Source organism: Doryrhamphus excisus, linkage group LG2, assembly GCF_037039965.1.
Source record: "Doryrhamphus excisus strain RoL-2023G ecotype Guam linkage group LG2, RoL_Dexc_Guam_v1.1, whole genome shotgun sequence".
Taxonomy (NCBI): domain Eukaryota; kingdom Metazoa; phylum Chordata; class Actinopteri; order Syngnathiformes; family Syngnathidae; genus Doryrhamphus; species Doryrhamphus excisus.
In genome coordinates, this window is record NC_136358.1 from 28,690,695 (window position 1) to 28,716,104 (window position 25,410).

At 45.5% G+C, this 25,410-nt stretch overlaps 1 protein-coding gene across 15 annotated transcripts in view; it reads right to left on the reverse strand.

Annotated features, from left to right (window-relative positions):
* LOC131109441 (receptor-type tyrosine-protein phosphatase F-like) overlaps positions 1-25,410 on the reverse strand; it is a 173,607-nt gene that overhangs the window by 13,134 nt on the left and 135,063 nt on the right. For 10 of the 15 annotated variants that reach the window (XM_058061455.2, XM_058061452.2, XM_058061449.2 and 7 more), the window contains 10 exons: positions 23,499-23,616; positions 22,856-23,428; positions 22,382-22,482; positions 20,758-21,011; positions 19,291-19,369; positions 17,303-17,536; positions 9,617-9,774; positions 6,586-6,698; positions 4,591-4,623; positions 2,351-2,448 (listed from right to left, as the gene is read on the reverse strand). In XM_058061455.2, coding sequence (XP_057917438.1) covers positions 2,351-2,448; positions 4,591-4,623; positions 6,586-6,698; positions 9,617-9,774; positions 17,303-17,536; positions 19,291-19,369; positions 20,758-21,011; positions 22,382-22,482; positions 22,856-23,428; positions 23,499-23,616 — 1,761 coding nt within the window. The remainder of the gene's footprint in view (positions 1-2,350; positions 2,449-4,590; positions 4,624-6,585; positions 6,699-9,616; positions 9,775-17,302; positions 17,537-19,290; positions 19,370-20,757; positions 21,012-22,381; positions 22,483-22,855; positions 23,429-23,498; positions 23,617-25,410) is intronic. The other 5 variants (XM_058061451.2, XM_078789082.1, XM_078789080.1 and 2 more) reach the window with 1 other exon arrangement.

A 25,410-nucleotide genomic window follows, 5' to 3' on the forward strand; every position in this document is an offset into this window, starting at 1 on the left:
GACCAAGTTTATCATACAATATAATAAGATATATATCATATCATAATATAGTAAGTCATTTCATATTGGTCAATGCTATTTTATCCAATTGTATTTCATTATATAAGTAAATAAATTAATATACGTATATATATCACCCCACACAAACACACATATAATTAGGTTTGTAAACAGATTAAAATATTTAATCACAGTTAATCACATTTTGTCCATAGTTAACTCAGAATTAATCACATGGAAATAGGTTTTTCTATAATAAGTAAGCCAAATCTTTTTCTCTGGCAGGCCACGGAATCCGTGATAAGTCAACCACAGCCACAGTAGATCCAAATAACTTTGGTCTTGCTACAAGAGCCATTTGCCAGAGCTTTTAAGCTAACTTTAACAATCTAAATACTCTTTTCTTTCTCCATTTCCCATCAATATTTAATAAAAATAAAGACATTTTTATTTAAATAAAAATAAAATGTATTAATATTTGTTCCCACTTGTGGCTAAACAGTTAGCGTGCTTGAAACAAACTATGGTGTGGGCCGAGGGTCACGCGCACGCATGAAAAAATTGTAATAGTAAATAATGACAACTAATTATAATATAATTATAAAAATAAAGTATGGTCATCCCTCGCTACTTTGTGGTTCCAATATTGCATCCTCACTCCATCGTTAGTTTTCAATAATGAATGAATGAATAAATGATCAGCGTTTTGTGGTTGAATACGTTCTATTATTAGTGAAATTATACATAATTACACACAGTGGCATTACAGTAGCATTCTACACTGGTCTCCAGAGGTCAGTAACATTACCTTGGTGAGACAACAGCCACCAGGAAGTACGCTGTCAAAGCTAAGGTTTGAGTCTAATGAAAATTGAGTTTTATGCCTTTTTTTTTTTCCACTGCGAAGGTCCGGACCTTATTTTGCCAAATTGCGTCAAACAGATGATGTGAATTTGTTTACTCGGCATGCGTATTTGGTTCACTGCTCTCCATTTTGCTGGTTCCGTCTGTACAGTGCAGATAAATAAATAGATATTATCAGGGAGGGCGGTGTGAAATATTTTTCTCCCCCATTGGGGGTGCATGACAGAAAGCAATTGAGCCACTGCTCTACAACACTTATTTTGGCACCTCCATCGCATCGAAACAAAGCAGGAGCAACTTTACCAATGTTGATAAAAAGTTCGATAGTACAAACAACCAATGAACACCAGAGGCTTATTCTTCGTCCGGCAGAGAAAGATGTTGTTTAGCTCCAACAGCCATGAAACCCTTGGAAGACTCATTTTTCATACTGGGCGCTACAGTTTCAGAGAACATGACTCAGCGCTTTGGCACTGGATTCTGGAAGAACGACCGCAATTGGTCCGTACTTTCATTGGAAATGTTGGCTTATCTCCATCAACTTCTTACTTTTGAGCAAGTGCTATTGGAAGATTAGCGGCACAGGAAATGGATGGCCGGACGCTTCCCCGCAAGTAAACAATTGAATTGTCTTATTTTGATTGACGTCACCGCATTTGCTATCATGCTAACCATAATAACAGGCAATATACTGCAAATAAAGTACTACAGCAGACTATGACATGTTTATTCATGTATATTAATGTTATGTATATTCAAGAAAACCACTTACGCTCTGATTTGGAACTACGGCGGTCCGGTCCGGGCCTTGACGTATGATTTTGGTTTGACCAAAAATGTGCTTGAGCAATGAAGTTACAGTAATTAACTGCTTTGCAATACGCCTTCATTTGTGTCTTTTTAAAAACATTTCACCATGTTCTTAACTTATTTTTACACTTGTATGACCTTTAAAGATGTTTATGACGGCGACAGTTTGACTCTGGAACAAATGAAGTTTGCCGGGTTTCCAAATCTGAACAAATGGACAAGAATTTTGGTATGAAATGTTTGATTTGGACTTTGATTGAATCCAAGTAGCGAGGAATTAAATGAAACGGCACACCCGTTTGTTTATCTGCATTATTATTTCATTCCATCAATCAATTCCACCTGAAACTGCATCTGAACAAGCACTGAGTGTTTTTTTGCCTCGTTTCCACCTGGCCTTGCTTAACTCCACAAACCAGTGTGCCACTTTAAATGCTAATTTGCCCTTTTTTTGAGGAACACGAGAGGTAAAGCCTTTGCTGTGTTGCATCACAGGAGGCCACTTTGCTCTTCCTAGCGCCTGCCAGGATGCTGCTGTTCATGGAAGCCATGGTTTCCTTGTGTCTGATGGCGTGTCGGTGTGGAGACGCGCCATCCAGCGCGGGATTCGACTTTTTATGGCGTGTGTGGGCGCACAAAAAACAGTCAAGGGCATTCATTAGTGGTGGGTTCTTACCTCGTACTCCTGGGAGAAGCGCAGGCCGTCGTTGGCCTTGAGTCGCTCGATGTGGTCGGCCAAGTCCACCACGGGGATGGGCGGATGCTCTCGCATTCCTGGGGGGAGAAACGGGAGGTGGTCAGGCCACTGAATGTCACAAAATGAAAAAACGTCAGCGATCACGACCATGCACAATGAGTGACACTCGGCGGGACCATGAGGCCGACATTTGGTGATGTGGTCATGCCATGTGAGGGGAGGTGAGGTGAGGTGTGGGGTGGGACGGGGCGGGTGAGGGGGGGGGGTATGTTCCTGTGGAAATAAGCTGGCGGCCGAGTGACGCTCTGGCGAGAGAGATGGAATCAGAGCGAGAACCCACAAGTCTTAACAACACAATCTTATTTCACAGGGGGGGTGTGTGGGTGGGGTGGGGGGGGGTGTGGTTGGTGGTGGTGGTGTAGTGACTGGTCACCCGCCAGAAGTCATTTCTTTGAAAATATCTCTCCTTACAATAGACTTGGCCTGGATTACTTTCAAACAACCCTGCAGCCCCCTGAGCCCCCCCCACCCCCCCCGGCCTGTTTTCTCATTGCTGGGTTATTGGCTGATTTCTAGCTAATCTGTTAGCGCATATTCCCACCCTTGTGTCTTTGATCTTGGCCTAAAATAGACAGCATAGGAACTGCAGCCCAAAAGTTCATCCTTCTCTCTGCACCTTTCACACAGCCCATTCCAGCAGGGATGTATCCGCCTCTTTTCCACACGGATCCATGAGATCCGGAGACAGTGGATGATGCTACAACGCTTCAGGGGAATTTTGCTGGTTAAAATGACGTCACAGAAATGTAATAGTGAGACCACACCGTCCAGCCAATACCCTTTACCATTACACCAGGATGGGATTGCCACAATGCCGATATCGCTACGGATCTCCTTGCAGGATGCTGTCTACCTCTGCTTTTGTCTTAGTAAGTCCAGATTCTTTACACAATCCCCGTGTAAAATCACTCCTGTGATGCTCACGTCTCCTTGTGAGACCAAAGACGCCTACAGAGAACATACTAACTCCTTATTTTTAAAATCACAAATACTTCAACTTGCTGATATAGTTCATCTTCAAACAGCTAAAATAATGCATAAGGCTAAAAATAAGCAATGAGCTAAAAATGTCATCCAATACTTCTCTAGGAGAAATATGATCTCAGGGAAGAAGTACATTTGAAACACTTCTATGCTAGGACTACGTTATGCTAGCCATAGCATTTCAGTATGTGGAATCAAACTATGGAATGGATTGAGTAAGGGAATCAAACAATGCACAACGATGAGCCAATTCAAGAAACAATACAAGCAGTTGATGTTTGCTAAATACAAGGATGAAGAGTCTTGAACCAGTCATGATGTGCTATATATATCACTATATTGACACTTACTATGGTACCCATTATGGCATTGGATGCTCATATCACCCAGTACTTCGGTACCGGACAAAAATAAAATCAAAAAATAAATTAAAAAAAATATTAAAATAAAACAAAAATAATATAATATATATATAATATAATAACAGATAAAAATAAAATAAAAAATATATTAAAAAAACTTAAACTATATTATGAAAGCAGGAAGTGAACAAATGTAACAGTTAGTGATTGTAAAAGTACCAGATGGAGGGGTAGGATTTAATAAGCTTTGCTTCTTCCTACTCCTTTTGGACATGTGGAACTGGGAACTGATTATGGGATGCATTCAATTGTAATCTGATGCATGTTCAAATGAAATTAAACCATTACCATTCCCATTACCAGAGCAATGAATCCAATTAATAACCCTGCATTAACGCCAGTGTTTGAGTCCGTGGTCAGACATCTCTTTTCATGTTACAGCGGGTGAGGAAGAAATGGAGGGTGAAGACCGATAGAAAATGCAGCAATGTAGAACAGATGGAACAGTCCACATTGCTCAACCAGCCGTGAAGTCCGGAGAGGACGTTGCTGCATCCTTGAAACGCCGGGTGGGATTGTGATGTCACAGAATGGGATCAAGCGAGTAAGCAAGTTGAGATTGGGGGGGAAACACACAGTAAGCCTGTTTCCACCAAGCGGTACAGTTCGGTTCAGTTGAGTTTTTTTTCCTGCTCATGTTGGACCATGTCGTATTCTGGATGCCGTGAACTTTATCGTTTCAATCTGTGGCGATCTGAGCTAAACTGTACCGCTTTAGTGGGGTCGTGGCTTCAGACGAGGTAGCGGACTAACTTGGCGTGTTGGGGCAGTGGTGAGAGCTGGGACCTGTGGAGAGGCAGGAAGCAAGGAAGAAGACTGAGGGTCAGAACTACCTTTTCCTTTGGAGTGCACCCAACAGAACTGTTAACGAGGGATGTTTACGAATAACAAGTTGGCTTGTGATTTGAACCGGGTCTCACACTTGAACCCTTTCATTCACTGGAATCAAACTCAAACTTCACGTTCCCTTCATCGGCGCTGTTTGTCTGCCCAGATCGAGAGTGAAATCGGAAATTGAACCAAGTGGACGGACGAGGAAACCAACTCTTAACAGGATGACGTCAATTGGATCCAACCAGAATAATCGACTATTAATCGACTATTAAAGAGGACGTAATCGCACGAAAAATGGAGAATGAATTTTTTCGCCAAAATGTGAGCGGCTAACAATGTTTACGTTTATCGACAATGGCCAATTTTGCTCCATCCTGTTTGTAAACAAAAAAAACGCTGATTTTCGTATGGTGGTTTGGTGGTTTGACTGAACTTCTTCGAACGATCTGGACGCCCAGAAAGAAGAAAGGTTTGCACTTTTTTTTTATTAGCTTTCCTGCAAATCTTGTCACCATCTGCACATGAATGATTCCCGTGTGCGTTGTCGGGCACCTGCTGTCTATTTTTGTCCACGTGAAAAGAAAGCCAAGCCATCAACTAATTCTGACTGAAAGCACCTTCAAGCTCTTTACCGGAGTGGCGGGCATACAACCGAGACAAAACAAACCAACTTGTTGAAAGACGCGGCGCTGCAATCGTGCTGGTCCACTTAACCACAATCACAATCAGTGCAGGAACGTTCACCTGCTGCTGGACAATCAACACACAAAAAAAAAGAAGCGCGGAGGGAGGCGAGTAAATGGCATCCTACGGAGTTCGGCCTTGTTAGGAAGCTTCAGGTCTTTGTGAATATTTCATTTTTGGAGGCAGAGATAAATGAAAGACAGGGGGCATCAAAGAGCAAAAAACGAGATTATACTACGAGGGAAATGCGAGACAGAAGGGGAAAAAGCGGCGGCGAGGGAGGAAGGTAGAACAGGGATCTGCTGGAGAGGCAGCGCTGCTTAATTCCTCTGCAGGGGTTCAAAGAGAATGTGTGTGTTCACTCTAATAACCGGCGAAAGGAATGTGTACACACACACACACACACACACACACACACACACACACACAATCGCGCATGAGCATTCCTGTTGTAGTGTTGACATTTTCTCTCAGCTCCATTGTTCCCTGCACCGACCTCACCTTGACATCAGAGGCAGCAGGACTCATTACCAGTTGGGGTGGGGGGATGAAAGGAGCTGATGGAGGGAGTAGGAGGTGGCAGGAGGCTCAAACTACCCACCCAGTGGTTGTCAATGATTTCCAGTCTTAGAGGTTGTTCACACGTAAATGTTTTTGGGTCACAACAGCAAAGGGTTATTCATCATCCGCACTGAAACGCCGTTCTGGGTGTCCTGGAAAATGTATTTTTTAAAAGTAGGAAAATCCAAAAACACTAGCTTGTTGCTGTTGCTGCTTTCTGAAAACGATGATGTCGCTATCCCGAACAGAAATGACAAGCTGACAATACCGGAATACGTTGACTACGTTGGCATGACTCACCCCAGTCAACGTTCAGTTGACTTGTTCATGATTTGGGTGTCAGGAATTAATTCATTGGGGATTTTACGGGATTTTCGTTTTCGTACGATTGGGTTGTCCACAGACCCTTTGGAATACAGAGTAGCAAAAACTGATTTACTGTATTTTTAGTCTTTGTGTTTTAGTTCTATTATGGTTTTCATGAAGAACCTGCGATCCAACGTTGACATCCAGCCGACACATGAACATAACCCGACATCCCACTGAGAGTACGTCCTCACTTCGCTCGCCTTAAGTCAATTCAGCACAATGATCCACAAACATCCACGTTTCCAGTTGACACCTCCACGTGACCATATGTCGATTACAGAGCACCGCTGTGTTTACTACCTGGCGTCTGGTAGTTGAGTCGTCTCATCTCCACAGGGTCGGAGGAGTTGGCCAGCAGGGAGTCCTTCACCCCGCCAGACTGCTCGTCCTTGGGCAGTGGTGATGCCCGCTTCCTGAGGAGATAAACACAAACAACAACATCAACAACATGGCGTTAATGGCGTCCCGCTGTGAGCATGACACACGGATTCGTCAAATTAACTGGAAGTGACAAGATGATTCAGAGAGACGCTGACATTTTTCTAGGAAATGGTAGGAAAACTCTTTTAGCAAACATTAAACACGGGAACTTCCATGAAATAAATAAAGGTTGGTGATGAGACCTCCTGGATAGATCAGTGCCAACCTGATCTGTTCTTTACGGAACTTTCACGTTGGTTTGATATACAAGCATCTGTTCTTGACTACAGTCTAGGACGGATCAGAATTGGACTGGATGACCTGGTTGGACTGTCATTGAACTTCCTGTAAGGGTCTATAATCTGCGACTGAACTTTCTGTGAGGATCTGTTAGTGATTGGTCATCCTGGCTTTCAGGACCTGCTCTCGAATAAACATTTAGGTCTATGTTGTATTTAACTTCAGAGAACAACCTCTTCTTGACTGATCTTCCTGGATGGATTATAGTTTCACTGGACTTCCAAACAGAATCTGTTTTTCACAGTACGTCCAGTCCAGGATGGCTTGGTATCTGTCGTAACTTTGGGGTCCCTCTGGATAAGATCAGTGTTTGAACTTCCTGCAAGGATCTGTAATGGTGGATCTTCCTGGAAGGATTTTAGTTTAGAGATCTGTTTTTGACTGATCCTCTCAGCTGGACCTCTGTTCTTCACTCCCTGAAATGGTCTGTTCATGGGTGATCTTGGTGGCGGGTTGATTAAACTTTAGTCCAAGGGTAATCTGTTCTTTGACTCAATTTCTTTCTGGACTAGTGTTTGGTGTTATCTGTTCCTGACTGATCTTGCTGGACGGACTCTAAGGTCTTCTTACTCCTTGTGACAAGAACCAGTTGGAAGTACCGGGGACACCCTTATTAGTCTCACACGTGTTGATCCACCAGACAGTCCATCATTTTCCTGGTGTGGTCTCAGGGTTGATTTGTTTGTTGCTGGCTACATGACAGCTGCTGTGTGGGAATGTGTATGTGTGTGTGTGTGTGCATATGTGTGTGTGTGTGTGTGTGTGTGTGTACAGGGATTGAATGTGTGATTTTCTCAGTTGTGTGTTTGTGCGAGCCAACAACACGTTTGTGGATACTGGCTTTCCAGATTGAGAGGAAAACAGGCGGCTGCTGTAATTAGCTCATCAGCTGGGTGGCACAACATCGGGGTAATTAAGACCGGTTCTGCAGCACCTGCCCGATTGGCCGGGCCGGGCTCGGCAGCCAATGGGAGCTCAGCTCAGTCATGCTTAACGTTGTCTGTCAGGTGGACAGAGGAAACAGACCGCATGTATTACAAAGTTCAGGCAGCCGGCATCTGTTGGTGTGCACACACATACGAGCCCTCTGACTGCAAGGGGACACAGGAAGGAGGGCAGAATGGGGGGGGGGGGGCTGTGGAAATTTCACATCTCATTGCGCTCCATTTGCAAGTGGCAAGCCCTGGCTTTTAGGCCTTCTGCTGCCGCCTGATGTGCAGAGAGGACGTGCAGCTGGTGGTGGCATGAACTCCAACCGTGGTCTCGGGCCTCGGCGCCACCTGTTATGTTATATGACAGGGGCTTATCCTAATGCTCGCGGCGTGATGGCCAATGTATGATTTGAGCAAGCCCATGTGTGGGTTTCCATGACTTGGGCATGTGTGCTCCACAGCTGTCAATCAGGATTCGATCGACACGACACTTTACTCAATGACTGCCAAAGACGTCTGGCTGTGGGTCTGTCGCCACCGTGAAAAAAGGGGTGCTGTTGGTGATGGCAGTGTCGTTGTTGTCGTTGCAGTGTTGTTGTTGACAATGGTAACAAACTTCATAGATGTAAAAAAACGGTTCCGATGTTTGAGGTGGCACTAAAACAAAAAAATGGACGTCAGTCACCGTTCTTCTTGAGCCCATTTTCTCTGTTTTTTGGTGAAAATCAGTTGGTTTTGCAAAAAAACACCGATTTATAAAGACCAAAAAAGGCTAAAAACAAACTTTTTGTACTGTATATACGTATGTGTGCAGTGGAAGCCATGTTTTATGTGGTGCCCTTTGTTAAGAATCCTGCTAAAAACGGGGGGGATGGAGGTCTCTGTGGAAAATGTCAGCTTCAAAGATGGGAACATTTCTTTCTGCCGCCTGGCCTGGCATTTACTTCACAATGGGGCATTCCTCTGCATGTGCTGCCTTGGCATATATTCACTCAGGAGGGAGGGCGGTCATGAGGTTGCATGCTGACACTGGACAGATAATGAAACGCAGCGTGGCGGACATGACGATGTGATGAGAAACACGGTCACCACGTGAGGAACATGCAAAAGGTAGCCGCCCCCCCCTCGCTGCAATCCATCGATACCGCCCCGTGACCCGGGACTTCCTTTGACCTGTGGGGGAGTCTGCTGCTTCTCGAGTCTGACCAAACCTGATGCACCAATTTGTTCTCTCCTGGGGGAGTTTTGTCGATTTGTCGCATTTAATGCATGGGGGAGAGGAAGCAGACCCGCTAACCACAGCGCTAATATCACAACACGAATGGACAGGACATGACGGATGATGAGTGACAGTACCCACCTTTCCTGTTTGCTGCGTTCATATTAGGCGGAAAAAAGGGGGGAGGGGTATAGGCAATTATTTAAGCAACTCATATGGAATTACATCTTACAAGAACCTCATCAGCGTTTGGCAAATGTGCCAGGTAGCAATCACAAAAAATCTGCAATGTCATTATTCCTCTCACACGCCTATTGGCACAATGCCACAGGAAATAAAAAGGATCACAGCTTCCTAAAAAATGTCATACATTTTGAATAGTTTCATTTTAAATAAGACTGGACAGAAAAACGGCGCTGTTCACAGTACTGCAACCAATAACAGAAAGAAACCAACGTACTTCTTGAAGAGCAGGATGGCGATGACGATGCTGATGATGAGGACGACAGCAAACACGGGGCCCATCACCCACAGCATTTCGGTCTGCTCCGGCCCTTGAGCCAGAGACTGGGTGGTGACCTGGATCAGGTCCGAATAGGGACTAGCCGAATACGTCATCTGTGTGTGTGGGAGGGGGGGGGACATGAGTTAGACTTTTAGACTACTGTCGACTTTCATGCAAACCGTACAGAAACAGGAAGTTAAAAGGGAACAACAAGAAACTCTCCACATTGATATCATGTTTGATATCATTGATATCAGTCTATATTGTCCATCCTCATTTTCTATACCGCTCATACTCCCTTATATCCCAGCTGACTTTGGTCAAGAGGCGGGGTCCACCCTGGACTGGTGGCCAGCCAATCACAGGGCACATATAGTAGACAAACAACCATTCACACTCACATTGAATGTATGAGTCTACGAATGTCTTATTTATGATGTATAGTATATCATAAATATATCAGTATATCATTATTTATTTATGATAGTATATTGGGTAATAGGTGTGTAAAGGTGACTATAGGGGTGTCTAGAGGAGTATAACAATATTAACATCCATATTTAGATGGTCTTTTATGCCCTAACTACCAAAATATTCCATTTATAAGAAGAAATCCTGATAGACTTTGCAGAAATTCACTTATCACGGTCGAGTCTGGGAGTAATTAACCGTGATAAATGAGGGATTACTGTACGTATATCGGGTAATAAGTGTGTAAAGGTGACTATAGGGGTGTCTAGAGGAGTATAACAATATTAACATCCATATTTAGATGGTCTTTTATGCCCTAACTACCAAAATATTGCATTTATAAGAAGAAATCCTGATAGACTTTGCAGAAATTCACTTATCACGGTCGAGTCTGGGAGTAATTAACCGTGATAAATGAGGGATTACTGTACGTATATCGGGTAATAAGTGTGTAAAGGTGACTATAGGGGTGTCTAGAAGACTATAATAATATTAAAATCCATATTTAGATGGTCTTTTATGTACAAACTACCAAAATATTGCATTTATAAGGAGGAATCCTGATAAACTTTGCAGAAATTCACTTATCACTTTTGAGTCTGGGAGTAATTAACTGTGATAAATGAGGGATTACTGTATGTATATTGGGTAATAGGTGTGTAAAGGTGACTATAGGGGTGTCTAGAAGACTATAATATTAAAATCCATATTCAGATGGTCTTTTATGCACAAACTACCAAAATATTGCATTTATAAGGAGGAATCCTGATAAACTTTGCAGAAATTCACTTATCACTGTTGAGTCTGGGAGTAATTAACTGTGATAAATGAGGGATTACTGTATGCAATATCAACAACATATGAATTATCCTACATAGTGATGTTATGCTTTTCATTCGTGGGTCTAGGAACTGTTAGGAACTAGGAACCGCCAAACTCCCAAGCGTAGGAACCGGGTCTGCCCCAGGTGTTTGTTAGTCCCAAAGCCCACGGCTGCGTCACGTCAGCCAGGGTCAAAACGTGACGAGACCGAGAAACGTGGTGGGGGGAGGGGCAAAGGATGGCGGAGAAGGAAGGAACCTTCCCCAGGCCCGCTCAGATAAATGGGGGCACGGCAGAGGACTCATCTCTTCTTCATTAATGTGCACGCCGTGACTGACGAGGGGGGTCGGTGCGGGGCGGGGCTGTGGGTGTTGGGGGGTGACGGCGAGGGTGCTCTTCCACCTTGGTTGTAAATGAGACATCTCCCTCGCTCCTTCATCTTCAAATGACAGTGAAGAAGAAGAAAGAGGAGGAGGTGTGAGTCTGAGGCGAGCCATTTATGGCGTCTGGGAAAAAAAAATGAAATGGAACCACGGGAGAGCGACGTGACAGATGAAGACGAGGAAGAGAGAACGGCAAAGCGTGTTGTCATTAGAGCTCAGCATGCTCCTCGCTGCACAACGATGCAGTTTGGAGGAGCGGAGACGAGAGGAGAGGGAGGTCCACGGGTGACAGATCGGCGTCCTCGTGGGGAATTGGGGGCCCAGCGTGCGACATAAAGGGGCGGGCGGACGGGCGGGTTGGTGGTAATCCGGATCATTAGCGGCACAGCCGCCCGCTCTTGGGCACAAAGGCAGATATTAATTGGAAAGATAAACGGAGATGAGCTGCAAGAGTGCGGCTGCTGCTTTTCTCCGTCTTCCATACTTTGCTTATCTCAGCTCCTTGGTGGAGAACCGGCGGGAAAAATGTGCGTGACAAAATGATGTCACTGTGTCCAACCTGCAGTTCCCCTCCACTCCAGCAGATGGTGCCAATGCGTGCTTCGCAAGCAAGTTTCCCATCTGATATCAACATGTGGCATCTGTAAAGCTTATCTAATTATTCAACAAATGATTATAAACAATTAGTCTGCTTGTATTTAATTACTGAATAAATGCTTTTCATACGCACCCCGACTTGCTAAATATAGCAACCATGCTGCTAAATTGTCAACACGCATCTCCTCTACACCCGCGGTGCGTTTCAGCCCCGGAGGTCAGGAGAACCAAAACATAAACCGGCTGTGGCCACCGTGGTGCACTGTAGTAGGTCACCTGCTGTGAGCAGAACCGGTACCGCCATTATTCACGTTGATGGTCATTCATAGTAACATAGTATCATGATTAAGGGTGCAGAAATGTGTTTTGATCGGTAATATTAAGTAACTTTGATCGGATGTAGAATAGCTACAGTTTCTGCTTGGCGCCGGAGCTGCTCCACTCCAATGCTGTCGATGATGTTGGGATCACCAAGTTAGGGTGCATTGCAGGGTTTGTAATGGTGCACAAATCCTAGTAATAGCGATGTCGCAGATGATTGATTTCCGGCTGGCCTGTTCTCGTGAGTCAGATTTTCTCCGAGAAAAAACGAGAAATCTTGTCACATTTGAATCTTGCAAGATGAGATCTCATGACACCCCTTCAGTTCTCTATGGGGTTCTACCGCACGCCAATCAAGGTGCCGTAACAAGTGTTGACTCTTTCCTGTCCAAAGCTAGCCATTATCTAAGACACAGCGGCGGGACAATCCCAAGATGGCTTCCTATTCCTACTGCAGGGCCTGAACAGGCTGCAGGATGTCTTCCTGCAGGGGATCCTGGGAAAAAAAAAACTTTATTCCTGCCCCCGTGGTGTGACAAATGACTGCAGCTGTGCTTTAAGGGAGAAGAAGCTTTTTGTCTGTTGGTCACGGCGAAGGACTGGGGCTCATCCATTTGAACGGCGCTGAAATCTGATAAAAGCTCAGTCACGCAGCTCGGCAGAAACCTCCCACCCTTCTTCTCGGACCTCGTTGGCAGATTTCCTTCTCATTGTCTACGCATCCTACATCATCACGGCTTGTAAACAACGAGGCCGCAGTTGGGGTCGACTAAACTTTTATAATCGGAGTCAGCGGCACAAATGCAATCAACGTGTCACCGTCATGAAGTGGTCTGGGTACTGTATGGCGGCGGTTCTCAAACTGCGGGGCGTGTCCCCGAGGAGGGCCAGGCATTATAATGGGGGGGACACAGGGCTCCAATGGAAACTTTATTATTAACCCTTCAGGCGGGGGAGTTTTTTCAAAAAAATATTCAGTTGTGATATTACTATTTAATCTAGTAGTCATACCCTTCCTCATCTCTATCGCTACTATTTCCTGTTTGCTCGTCCAGGTAACATTTGAGGTGTGAGAGCTATTTGTCCAAATGATTAATTTAGTGTGTGAAATTCGAATGGAGGAAGTGTTTAGAGCTATTTATAGATGCAAAGCGCAGTATTTTTAGACAAACGTAACGCATGCAAGCCTCGACGGCGGCGTGCGTGTAAAGCATGCGTGCAACGTTGATTTTTCTCGTGCTTTTCCCGCCGCTCCCGTGAGCCTCCACAAGAGTCTGCAGCCGCGGCGTGTTTGCCAATGAGCAGGTGATGAGAGATGACAGAGAGCAAAAGGAGAGGATGAGAGGCAGAGATGTTCTCCTCGTTGCACTATATCCAGTCTGCTATCTGCCCCGTGGGCGACACAACCCTCCGCAATCAGCAGCCTCCGCCGCCGCCGCCGCCGCCGCTGCTGCACCGCCGTCCCCCGAGCTCTCAATCTGCTGCGTACAGCAAAAATAAGGCACATTGGTTTCGACTCGCTGTTGACCCTGCGAGCCTCTTGTCTCTCCCAAAACGGTTGAAATAAGCCACAGGGGTATGCATGCTACCGCTAAAAACAAACACATACCCCCCCCACCCCACACCCAACTCTCCTCCTCATCGGAGCATTATGGCGTCAGGAGAGGGGCCAGAGCTGGAAGGCGGGAATGGCTGTTATGTAAATAACGTTTGTGGCGCCCCCTACGTGTCGTGGTCAAAAGGCTTTGGCACGCATGCTAGCATACGCCGATATCCTCAAAGCTGTATATGTTGTACACAAGTGGTTTATGATTTATGGAACATTAGTCCCTTGATGGCTGCCATGTTTGGCCAACTAATCCCAGACATGTTTGACACCCAAATTAGCGGGCGGTGGGTTTAGTAATGTGGTCGGAACAATAAGGCATCATAGTGGGGTGCGTGTCAGCTTTTGGGGTACAATGGATGAGGAGTAGACGGGCGACACCGTGGAGCGCCCTCATGTTTTCCCCAGATGACCCCCCTCCCCCTGGGGGGTCATGACCCCATCTAGTTCTCCAGTTACTCCCTGTCATTCTCCACTTTGGTACAACACCAAGCATTCCCATTCCTGGAGGGACCGCCGCAGGGGGAAGCCTCCAGGAAGATGGGGATGTGATGTCATCGATGCCGCCTCCATTTTCGATTGAAAATCGTGAACAAGGCCGATAAGTCCAGAATGGTATCGTTTTGTCGAATTAGCGCCACAAAGACGCATCTTGTTAGGAACATCTGAGAGCGCAACACCACTTCCTGTCTGCGGCACATCTCACTCTATTCCATTCTGCCCCCCCGCCCCGCCCCCACATTAAATATTACTGTTGATACACAGCGGCATCTATCATCCCATTTCACACTTCCCCGGGCTTGTTTATCCGCCTCGGGTTGTGGGGCGACGTCAAGGCACATTCACCCTTCCTTCCTCCCTTCCTTCCTCCCTTCCTTCCTCCCTTGCCTCCGAGCATTGCCGGTTGAAAGATGGAGGTTTATTAAAGTGTTTGATCTGCGTGCGCTGAAGTCACTTAACGTCCAGCAGGGCTTGTTCGTCGCCTCCCCAGGTCCGGGGGGGGGGCCAGGATCCAAAATGGAACCAACTTCCTGGTTAGGATTTTCCAGTATTTATACAGCACCAATTTACAACACCAAGGTCACACTCAGAAATGACACCAGGAAGCACTTCAACAGAAGGGGCGGACGTCTGCCTCAACCGGATGGCTTTACTTGGAAACATATATTGGAGGGATTAGGTGGGAGATGAAGCCGGAAAAGGGGGTTTCATCTTAGTCCAAAGACTACAGAGACACTGATCCATATCAGCGTACCAGGGTACGAGGTTCCTTTAACAAATCCTTCCAACCTCCAAACAAGAAAAGCAAATTCCATGTGAACTTTGACGCCATCTTTGGACTGCTGGTTCAGTGAGAGGACAAATGTTAATTTCTTCCAGGTGGAAATAATAATTTTCTATGCCAGTTCCAGTATGACTTGGCATATAATGCAATAAATATGGAGTCGCTACGAGAAATTACGCAGGGTTACACCAGCTGCGTGTACTCATATGTGGAAAGCGGCGTTCCACACGGAATCACTTCCTTTCCTCTTGTTCGGTGTGAAAAAGCACCAAACAGGGGCTTCACGTGATATCACAAAGGCGGACGTGATTAGCATGTTTGTCACATGTGCGCCATTTTTCCAGGTACTTTCCCGTAGGTATGAATGCGAGCGTGAACGTTTGTCGCCATGTGACCACCGATGGCGAAAATTGTACTATACAAAAACTTGGGCTTGACTGTGTCACGATATTGACGTCTTGCCCCCCCGCCATGTTTTTCAAGCGCTGGCTTTTCTATAAGACACGAGTTGGGTCAATAACGAGCGGCCGGCTAAGTGCTCGTGAGCGACGCCTGATTAAAAGCGGTGTCGAGGTAGGAAAGGTGGAAACGCTGCAGCGTTCAAGAGAGTCCACACAGAAAGAGACAAATATTGAATCCCATTACGTCCAGCCAAGTGTGTCTGACAGGTGCAGGGAGAGTGTTTTGCAGAGGGGGGGTGAGCGTCTCCTTCCGAGTGAAGTGTATCACGGCTGCCCACTATGCCCTCCATCACGGCTCTCAGAGCTGGGATTACAGAGGAGGAAGGCCTTAGGGATATTTAAAGCAGCATTTCAAGGGAATCAGGCCTGCTTTGCGGTCGTCCCTGGGCTCTGTGACCGGGCCCGAGTCTGCCTCTTAACGCCGGCTGCGCTAATCAATCTCTTCTTCTTCATGCCAGAGAAAGAAAGTGCGGAAGAGGAGATAAAAGAGCCCCAGAAGAGAATAGGAATAGGTGAAAAGTCTGGGATTTGCTTTCCGGATGCTGAATATGCATGCGGGGGTCGTGCGGCAGCCCAAAGCGGTCGCCGAATCTCGTCTACTCCTCACCGAGAGCCGGGCCCCGTGTGTTTTGCGCTTTTGGACAAGTGTCCACTTAAAAAGCCGAGACTTTGTACGAAGACGGCTGGCGCGGACGCGAGCAAAGCCGCATCTCAGGAGGCTCGGCGGCCTGATGGGGGGGGGGGGGACTTAGCAGGGACAAGCTGCAATGACTTTTAGAGGCGGCTGTATTAAAGGCTAAGTGGCAATAAAAACAAGCGCTATTTGGCTCAGCAGCCGCCATTCTGGACACGCTTTAGCAGCAGCGTAGTTAGAGCCTGGGGATGGGCGATAAACTTAAATAGTTTGTCAGACAAAGAAATGGGAATGGGAACGCCGAGCGGGAGGCTGAGGATGATTCACTTTTAATTTGGCGAGTTCAGGAGAGGCTTTAGGTTTGAAATTGAAAAACTATTTCTTGTTGCGCCGTTAGAAATGTCATCAGCAACCTCGTGTTTGAGTGGCTGGAGCCACGCCACAAAGCTTTGGGAGTCGGGATTCGTTTGTCAGGGCGTCACGCTTTGGAAAAATTTCCTACCTTCCTGTCGCCAAAGTGCACCCGATAGTGACCTTGGAATTTATCTACGCACCAAACCGTTATTACGTCATTACGTCATGGTTTATCACCATGATAAGTGAATATCCGTAAAGTAGGTTCCTTCATCACGATATATTTTTGCAGGGAAGAGAAAACCTGTTTACGACCTTCTAAAAAGGCCGCACCGGGGCAGTCAGCTTGGTCCAGGGTCCAGAGTGTACCCCGCCTCTCGCCCAAAACCAGCTGGGATAGGCTCCAGCATACCCTCTAAATATGGCCCCAGAAATGAAATAACATCTTAGTCGCTTTTACACTTGTTTTACCCAAAATAGTAAATAAGACTTAACATAAACTCAGATTCTAACATTGACGGCATACTTCCTGTTGAGGCTCGTAAACGTAACGTTACTGCCACCTAGTGACCAGTGTAGAATACTACCATATTGCCATGGTTTGTGGTTAATATGCGCTTCAATCGCTTTTTAACAAGAAGAAACGATGTTTGATGATCATCTCCACATGACTCAGGTGTGTGTGCGTCTTACGTATAACGTCTTACATAATTTGCTGCACCATCGGCGCCGTCGTCTCGCAGCTCGGCCACGACGAAGCAGACGTACTCCTGCTGGCTGGTGAGCGGCTTGTTGTAGAAGCCGTCGTACCACTTCTCGTCGCCCAGGGTGAAGGCCGGCGGCAGCGAGGGCAGCTTGGCGGCGATGTAAGGCTTGGACGAGTCCAGGTGGCTGCGCCGCCGACGCCGCCTCAGGGCGGGACCCTTGCTCGATTTCACCAGCTGTGGACGACATCGGAGCTTGGTTAGTGGAGAAAGAGTGTCTGGGGAATTGATCTGGTCCGTTCAGTCAGAGGAACATTTGTTTGAAAATCAATGAGGCCTGGGATCAATACGATCTTGGGATGTTATAAGACCAAGATACGGGTGGTCATGTGACGGTGATGTATGTGGCTGTAGGTACCATCCAGTGGCACTATTAACGCTTCTTCCACACCAAATTCATCCAAGCATGAGTTTACAGAACAAAATAAAGCATCTAAAACAGTGGTCTCAAACACGCGGCACGCGGGCCAAATGTGGCCCGCAGGACACTACTTTGAGGCCCCCGCCTTGATATGAAAGTTTAATGTTAGTGCGGCCCGCGCAAGTTTGATATGGATGCTGTATGGTATCATGTACCCAGAAAAAATTATTACGTTTGATTAATGTTCATGTTAAAGGCTAAATAACTGTTAATAGTTATCCTCCCTATCCGTGTGGAAGTGGTAAGTTTTTGGCTATTTAATTTGAAAGGAAATAACTTGAAGGCTACCGTTTAGGTGGCTAGCTCTCTAGTTTGCGAGTTAGCATGTGTCTCAAGACCCTGCAGTTGCGCAATATGTTGTAAATAAAAAGAGTATAAATGTGACTATAGTCGTGTTTTGTCATGTCTACAGGGCTCTAATAATGCTTTGTTCATTTTAATCTGAAAAAAATCATTTGTCTACCCACCAACTATATGTGCTTTCTTAAGTTTTTATTATTATTATTATATTTATTTATTACTGATTGATTGATTTTCTTTATTCTTGATTTGTTTCTTTATTTTTCATCTTATTTTGTGCAGAAAAATGAAGATATTTGAGAACAGTGGAATGTTTTATCAGAGCTTTTATTGTAGAAAATCGGAACCAAAGCACTGAAAAAGTTTGTATATTTTTCCGTTTTTAATAAATGCATTTTTTTTTTTTGGAAAATCTGATGCGGCCCAGCCTTGCCCAGACCCTAGCTCCAGTGGCCCCCAGGTAAATTGAGTTTGAGACCCGTGATCTAAAATGTGAATAAATGAACTAAAGGGGTCTTCAAATGACTTTTCATTCAATGGTAATTAATACTGAATACTCCAACTGTACTACTAAGACTACTTGCAAGGTGTATTTATGCCTTACGGAGCACAGCAAAGCTTTTATCGCCGACCGAGTCGCTCCGCAGAACGCGCCATATGTTACACCAAACGAGAGCAGATGACGCCACAAAAAAAAAAGACGCGTGTAAACAAAGTGGACGGGCAAAGAAAAGAGAGACGATTAGCTCCGGCGTGACTGCAGCCTGGCGAACGAACAAGCGGCGGCAGCGACATGCGGCAATGCAGCGGCGTGTCTTCTGCTACGCTGCAGATGTGGCTTTATTAAATCAGTGGCAGTGGGAGTCAGTGGGAGTCAGTGGGAGTGGGCTGTTGGTGTTTACTGGCCTGGGGAGCCCCGTCGCGTAGCGCGCTAACAGAGCATGGTGCCATCTTATTAATATTAGGCCTGCCATCGCGCATAAAGGGAATATCTTTACCAAAGAGCCATAAAGTCATCATCTCAGCACTTCATCTTCATACCATTTGCCGTTTCGGAATAAAATGGCGGATGATTCAGCAGATGGCCGCCGTCAAATTAGCAACCCCGCCTGCCCCCCCCCCGCCCATGAGAGTGGATGTAATTGGTAACAAGGAGCCACTTCCTGCCCTGTTCCCCCCCTTCCGCCCGGCGTGTGAATCGTGCAGTCACCTCATCCAAGTCCATCTCGTCTGGATTCTTCCAGCGCCGGCTCGACTGGGACACGGGCAGCACCCCGATGTAGTACCAGCTGCCAAATCACACACACAGATGCTGAGATGAAACCACAGGCAGGCAGCCGGAATGCAAAACAGCACGCTGACTGGCGGACAGAGTACCCTCACAATGTTTGGGTCCTATTTTGGGGGAACGGATGGAAAGGATTTACATGATTTCCGATGGGAATAATCACCAAGTTGTTAGAATAAAATATACATAGAATGAATAATGTTAGTTATGACCCTTATATCCATTTGCTTAGACAATACAAAGTGTTTGAATGCGCTAAAGAGGGAATGTTCCAGTGACCCTGATCAGAGACCCCCCCTCCCAAAGTCCTGGAGGTGCCTGGAAGTTAATCCTGCAAGAACGTGTCAAGATAAGAACTCATAAAACAATAAAAGTAATGACTCTCACATACACACACACACATAGACAAACAACTGCCTTCTTAAAGCTGCTCAGAAACCTCTGAATACAGTTTTTAACATTATTAGAGCCCTCTAGACATGAAATAACACCCCTATAGCCACCTTTGTTTGTGAATTATTCCAGATTATTGTTCATTTTCTTCCACTTCACGAGGGTTGTGAGGGTGCTGGAGCCTATCCCAGCTGCCTTGGGGCGAGAGGCAAGGTCCACCCTGGACTGGTGGCCAGCCAATCACAGGCCACATATAGACCAACAACCATTCACACTCACATTCATACCTATGGACAATTTGGAGTGGCTAATTAACCTAGCATGTTTTTTTTTAGAATGTGGGAGGAAACCGGAGTACCCGGAAAAAAAACCCACGCATGCACGGGGAGAACATGCAAACTCCACACAGAGATGGCCGAGGGTGGAATTGAACCCTGGTCTCCAGATTATTGTACAGATGAAATTATTGTTTGTGCGGTGTCTATTTTTGCACTGCTAACAGGTCGTATTCATCCACAAAACATCAATATTTATTAATATGCAGTATTTTGAAATCCGGTGGAATGGTGAAATGTGAAGTGCAAATTGGCAAGGCATTACTGTGGTTGTATTTCCATTCCTTCCAAAGATTGCTTTGCTTTTTGTACGATTGCGGTACAGATGTTGGGCTTCTGGACCGCAGCCATGGCTACCAGTATATTAAGTCTGGAAGCTTTGTGTAAAGCGCCGGGCTGTCTTGTCTCCTCTTATTTTCTCAGCAACTTCAAAGTTCTTCCTCGCCCCCCCGCTGCAGTGTTCAAGCACTTTTAGCGCTGTCAGCTGCTGACAGTGAAGGCGTTTGCCTCCCCCTCTCGCTATTTGTGATCCAACAGTCAGTCAAGTCGAGGAGAGTTGAAGTATAACAAAACCTCCTCATCACTCCCCCACAAGCGATGTGCGCCCCCCCCCGCCCCCCCGCCAGCAGCTGTCAAGTCGACTCCGGTCCCGTCTACCTACCTGACACGCGTGGCGGTGAGCACTTTGGGCAGGTCAATGGTCATTTTGCCACCCTGCGCCTGATGGGTGGTGTAAACGGGCTTGGTCTTGATGAGGTCGGGGGCGGTGCGGATGGACACCTGCTGCTGCAGACCCCCGGCGATGTTGCCCCGGCTGGTCAGCACAAAGGAGTAGTCGGTGTCAGGCTGCAGCTGCGTGATCAGCTTCCTCTTCAGGTTGCCCTGCACCTCCACGCTCTGCTGGTTGTACAGGATCTGGGAGGCGGAGACGCACGTTAGCGAGCGCATCCCAGTCCGATATGACACCTCCGATCCCTTCCCGTCACGTCACGTCGGCCCCCCATGTGCACTCATCCAATAACCTCCAAAGGTTGACACCAGATGATTATTACACCTTGTAATTTCAACGCAACCTGCTGTTAGCGTTGCACCCTGGTATAATTACTGCTTCACTCCGACCGCTTTTACACTAAAACACCTTAAAAACAACCCGCTGCTATTTCTTGCCTTTATTTACCTCCGAGTGCAAGCTTTATTGCAGGGGTGGGCCACCCTGGGGGGGCCGTATACGGGCACTAGTGTATTTTAAACAGCCGGCGGTGCAATTCTTAAAAAAACAACTAAGAAGAATCACAACAGCATTTCACTTCATGCTCAAATATGCTAATGATATATGAGAAATATTAAGAAAAATGTGAATTATGATTATAAATAAGAATATATTTTTTCTATTTTATTTGGGCAAATATATGAAACATTACAGTGCATTTCTTATATCAATCAAAATATAACTTTCCATTATTTACATTATACATTTACATTATTTACATCTGATCACAAGCTGAAAAGGAGTAGGCTGAAGCAAAAGCTAATAAATGCCTACCCCTTTTTGCAAGATATAATCATGTTCATGCCACAGTCTTGTTTTCCCCTGTTATCATTGTAATATTATTATTGTTATTATCATTAGTTATAATCTTTATCATTATTACCATTATTATTGTTATTATTATCACCATTATTATAATCATCATTAATATTACCATTTTCATCATTATAGTTGTAACAATTTTTGGATATTTTTTAATTATTTAATTTTACAGACTTCATTGCTTTGCTTGTTATTGTTATAATCTTCATCATTATTACCATTATTATTGTTATTATTATCACCATTATTATAATCATCATTAATATTACCATTTTCATCATTATAGTTGTAACAATTTTTGGATATTTTTTAATTATTTAATTTTACAGACTTTATTGCTTTGCTTGTTATTGTTATAATCTTTATCATCATTACCATTATTATTGTTATTATTATCACCATTATCACAATTTTTTAAACATTATTTAATTTTACAGACTTCATTGGTTGTGTGTTATCTGTTTTCTGAAATTTGCAGTATTTGTGCTTTTATTGTCAATTTATCAGCCCCCTACGTGTAACATTTACATATCATTTTCTGGATTGCATGTGTCTAATCTTGTGCATTAAAAAACAAGAACTTGAGACTTCTATTATTATTAGTTATTCATTTTTATATTTCTGTGTTGCCTTTGGTTCACTCACGCCTTTGCTACCAATTCATAATTCCACGCTTGACTTGGCTGCCACTCACCTTAAAAGGCACTTGGGACTTGTAATTTGGAGGCAAGTCCCAGGTGAGGAGGACCGAGGTCTTCATGACCGCTTTGACGCCGAAATTCAAGGTGGGGAAATCTGGGTGAGAAAGAAGGCGTCATTAGCCTGTGGAGTCAAACATCTGCAGTGACAAAAGTGTTTGACGTCATTTCACAGCCGGGGGGGGGGTTAGATTACATAAATTACATAAAAAATAAAAAAATAAAAACACGATTACCGTGGGAAAAAAACAGGAGAAATGTGACAAGGTGGCGGATGATGATGATGATGATGGTGATGAGGATGCTTGCAGCGTGTAATGACATTAGTCCTCCATAAATCAATAAACACACGCTGACAACAACAACAGAGGCCATGTGGCGGCCTTCTAAACACAAACGGGTGGCACGCCATCGATGGGGGCGTGGCTAGATGATGCAACCGCATGTGAACGCCATCGCTCATCACGTACCATTAGACATGGTCCTGCTCTGGATGCTGGGACTGAGGGGCCCCCCGCCCTTGCTGGTGAAGGCCTGCACCCTGATGTCATAGGTGGTGTCGGGGTTGAGGCCCTGGATGGTCATGCGGGTGTCGCCCGTGCGGTTGGTGCTGTTCTGCTGGCTGTTGATGTCCCTGTAGACCACCACGTAGGACACGATCCTGCCGTTCCTTTCGGCCAGCAGCGGGGGGTCCCACGTCAACTGGGTGCTGGACTGAGTCAAGCCCGTGACCTGAAGGTTCAGCGGGAATCCGGACGGGATGTCTTCGGGGGTGCTGATCTCTTTGGTGTAGGGCTCGCCAAGGCCGGCGCGGTTTCGGGCGCTGAGACGGAAGACGTAGGTTGCGCCCTTGTGCAGCCCTGTGGCCGTGAAGTGGTCGTCGGTCTTCCTCAGCTCGCGCGATGTGTACGCGTCGTCGTCGACGCGCTTGTACTGCAGGTGGTAGCCCACCAGCTCCCCCGCCACGTCCTTGGGCGGCTGCCACTGGATGAGCGCCGTGTTGCCCATGGTGGTGCTGATCATCATGGTGGGCTTGCCCGGCACTGGAAAACATGACATCATCAGCGACCACTCACCTGGCTGTCGCCCCGAACCCGGGAACGTGTCTTTTACCTGCCCCGGGGGTGGTAAACACTTTGGCTTTGCTGCGAGGGCCATCTCCCTTCGTGGTGTATGCCGCCACAGTGACGGAGTACGTGGTCTCAGACTGCAGGCTGCTAATAACGGCCTCCTGCATCATGGAGACACGGCAGGACCCAAATTAAACAGCTATTCTTGCTAAGCTGCACCGAGTTCCCATCCCGCCGACCGTCTGATTACAACCAAAGAAAACAATTCCGATCTTCCAAAACGGCACACAACATTTTATCAAGACCCCAACGAAGCAAGCGTATCAGTGAGAAGGTCACCAGTGTGTCAGTGTTCAACGTCTGCAGCATTGGAGAAGAAGCTAGCATGCTTTAGCGTCTGCTCCATCCATCCTACATGGTTCCGTACAGTCAAGGAGGACTGAGGTTGTAAGTTTGTAGGATGTGTGGTGGAACATCGATGCGTGAACTTTGGTTCCCATGTGACAAGAACACCGACACACTCAGGTGAGCTAATACACTCACCAACAGGAACACACACACACACACACACAATATTTGCTGACAAGGCTGGTGCTCACTTCACCAGCCTGCATCAGTAGGAAGAAAGATCACTCAGAAGAACAAAATATTTCTCATCACACATCAACGCATAAAATACTCACCGGTTGCTCACATATTTTATAGGATGCGTAGCGAATAAACACAAGCATGCATGCACACACACACAAACACTAAGAGCAAACCGATGCCTGCACACCCACAAAAAAATGGGTCTTGTGACTGGAGCCACGGAGAGGACAAACACTCCTGCCTGCGGCCCCCCTGCTGGGCCTCCTTACGCTCTTGGAAGGATGCCCTACTTTCTCCGCCGCTCTGCCCTTCCTTGTAGCGCTTCGCCAACTAACAGACTTTTAATTACAATATCACAGCAAGGAAAAAGAACACGTTCCCGGTGTATAGAACCGCTTTATTTTATTTAAGGCACATTTGCTGCCCCTGTACTACTACGACGTTAAAAGGCGAGGATATGATGGTACATAATTGACGATATCATAAACATGTTTTAACTTTATGGCGGGTATTCAATGACGTTAATCACATGAAATGGCTTCAACGGGCGCTCGGTGGCGGCAGTCACCCTGGAGAATTTGCTCCCCGCGTGTTCCGACAAGGTCAAATTAGCTCTGCTGACACTTCCTCCGCTCCATTTTTTTTTTACCCTTCAGAGCACTTCAACCAGAAGGAATCATCAAGTGGACACATTGAAGGCGTCCATTACAGCGCCGCGTACTGAAAGCACATTATTTATTATTACCATTATTTATTATCATGGCTATTATAGAAATAATAGACTCCAGCATACCCCCGTCCTTAGTGAGGGTAAGCAGCATAGAAAATGGATAATAGAAATAATAGCAATACGAATATAATAACGCACATTTTCATTTGAATGAAGACAGAAATAATCTTTTTTTTTAAATTCCAATGTTGCAATGAATTATTATTCGTTTGTGATATATTATTGTGCTACAATAATTCTAAAGTAGATTGAGTTTTGTTTGCGCATTTCTTTTTGAAAAAAAAAAGTTGAATTTTCAGAATTTTTTTTTCAGAAAAGTTAATCGTGTTTATTAGTAAAAAATAACAAAAAGGAATACAGTCATTTTTTTTTTAATTAATGAATGTATTTATTGATGATTGATATTTCATGCTTGTATTTGCACCATATGCACTATTGTGGCCACTAGGTGTCACTAATGATTGATATATGACGTCAAATTATCACCAAAATGCATGAGGTCAGCCATGGCATTTGGAACATGAGGGTTAGGGTTACAGTGAAAAGAAGCTCTCCTCCCAGTCAGTGTGGAAGTGGTATATTTTGGCTTCTTTGTCCTCCTTAAAACTTCTTAAAAGTTTCGAATACAGTAATA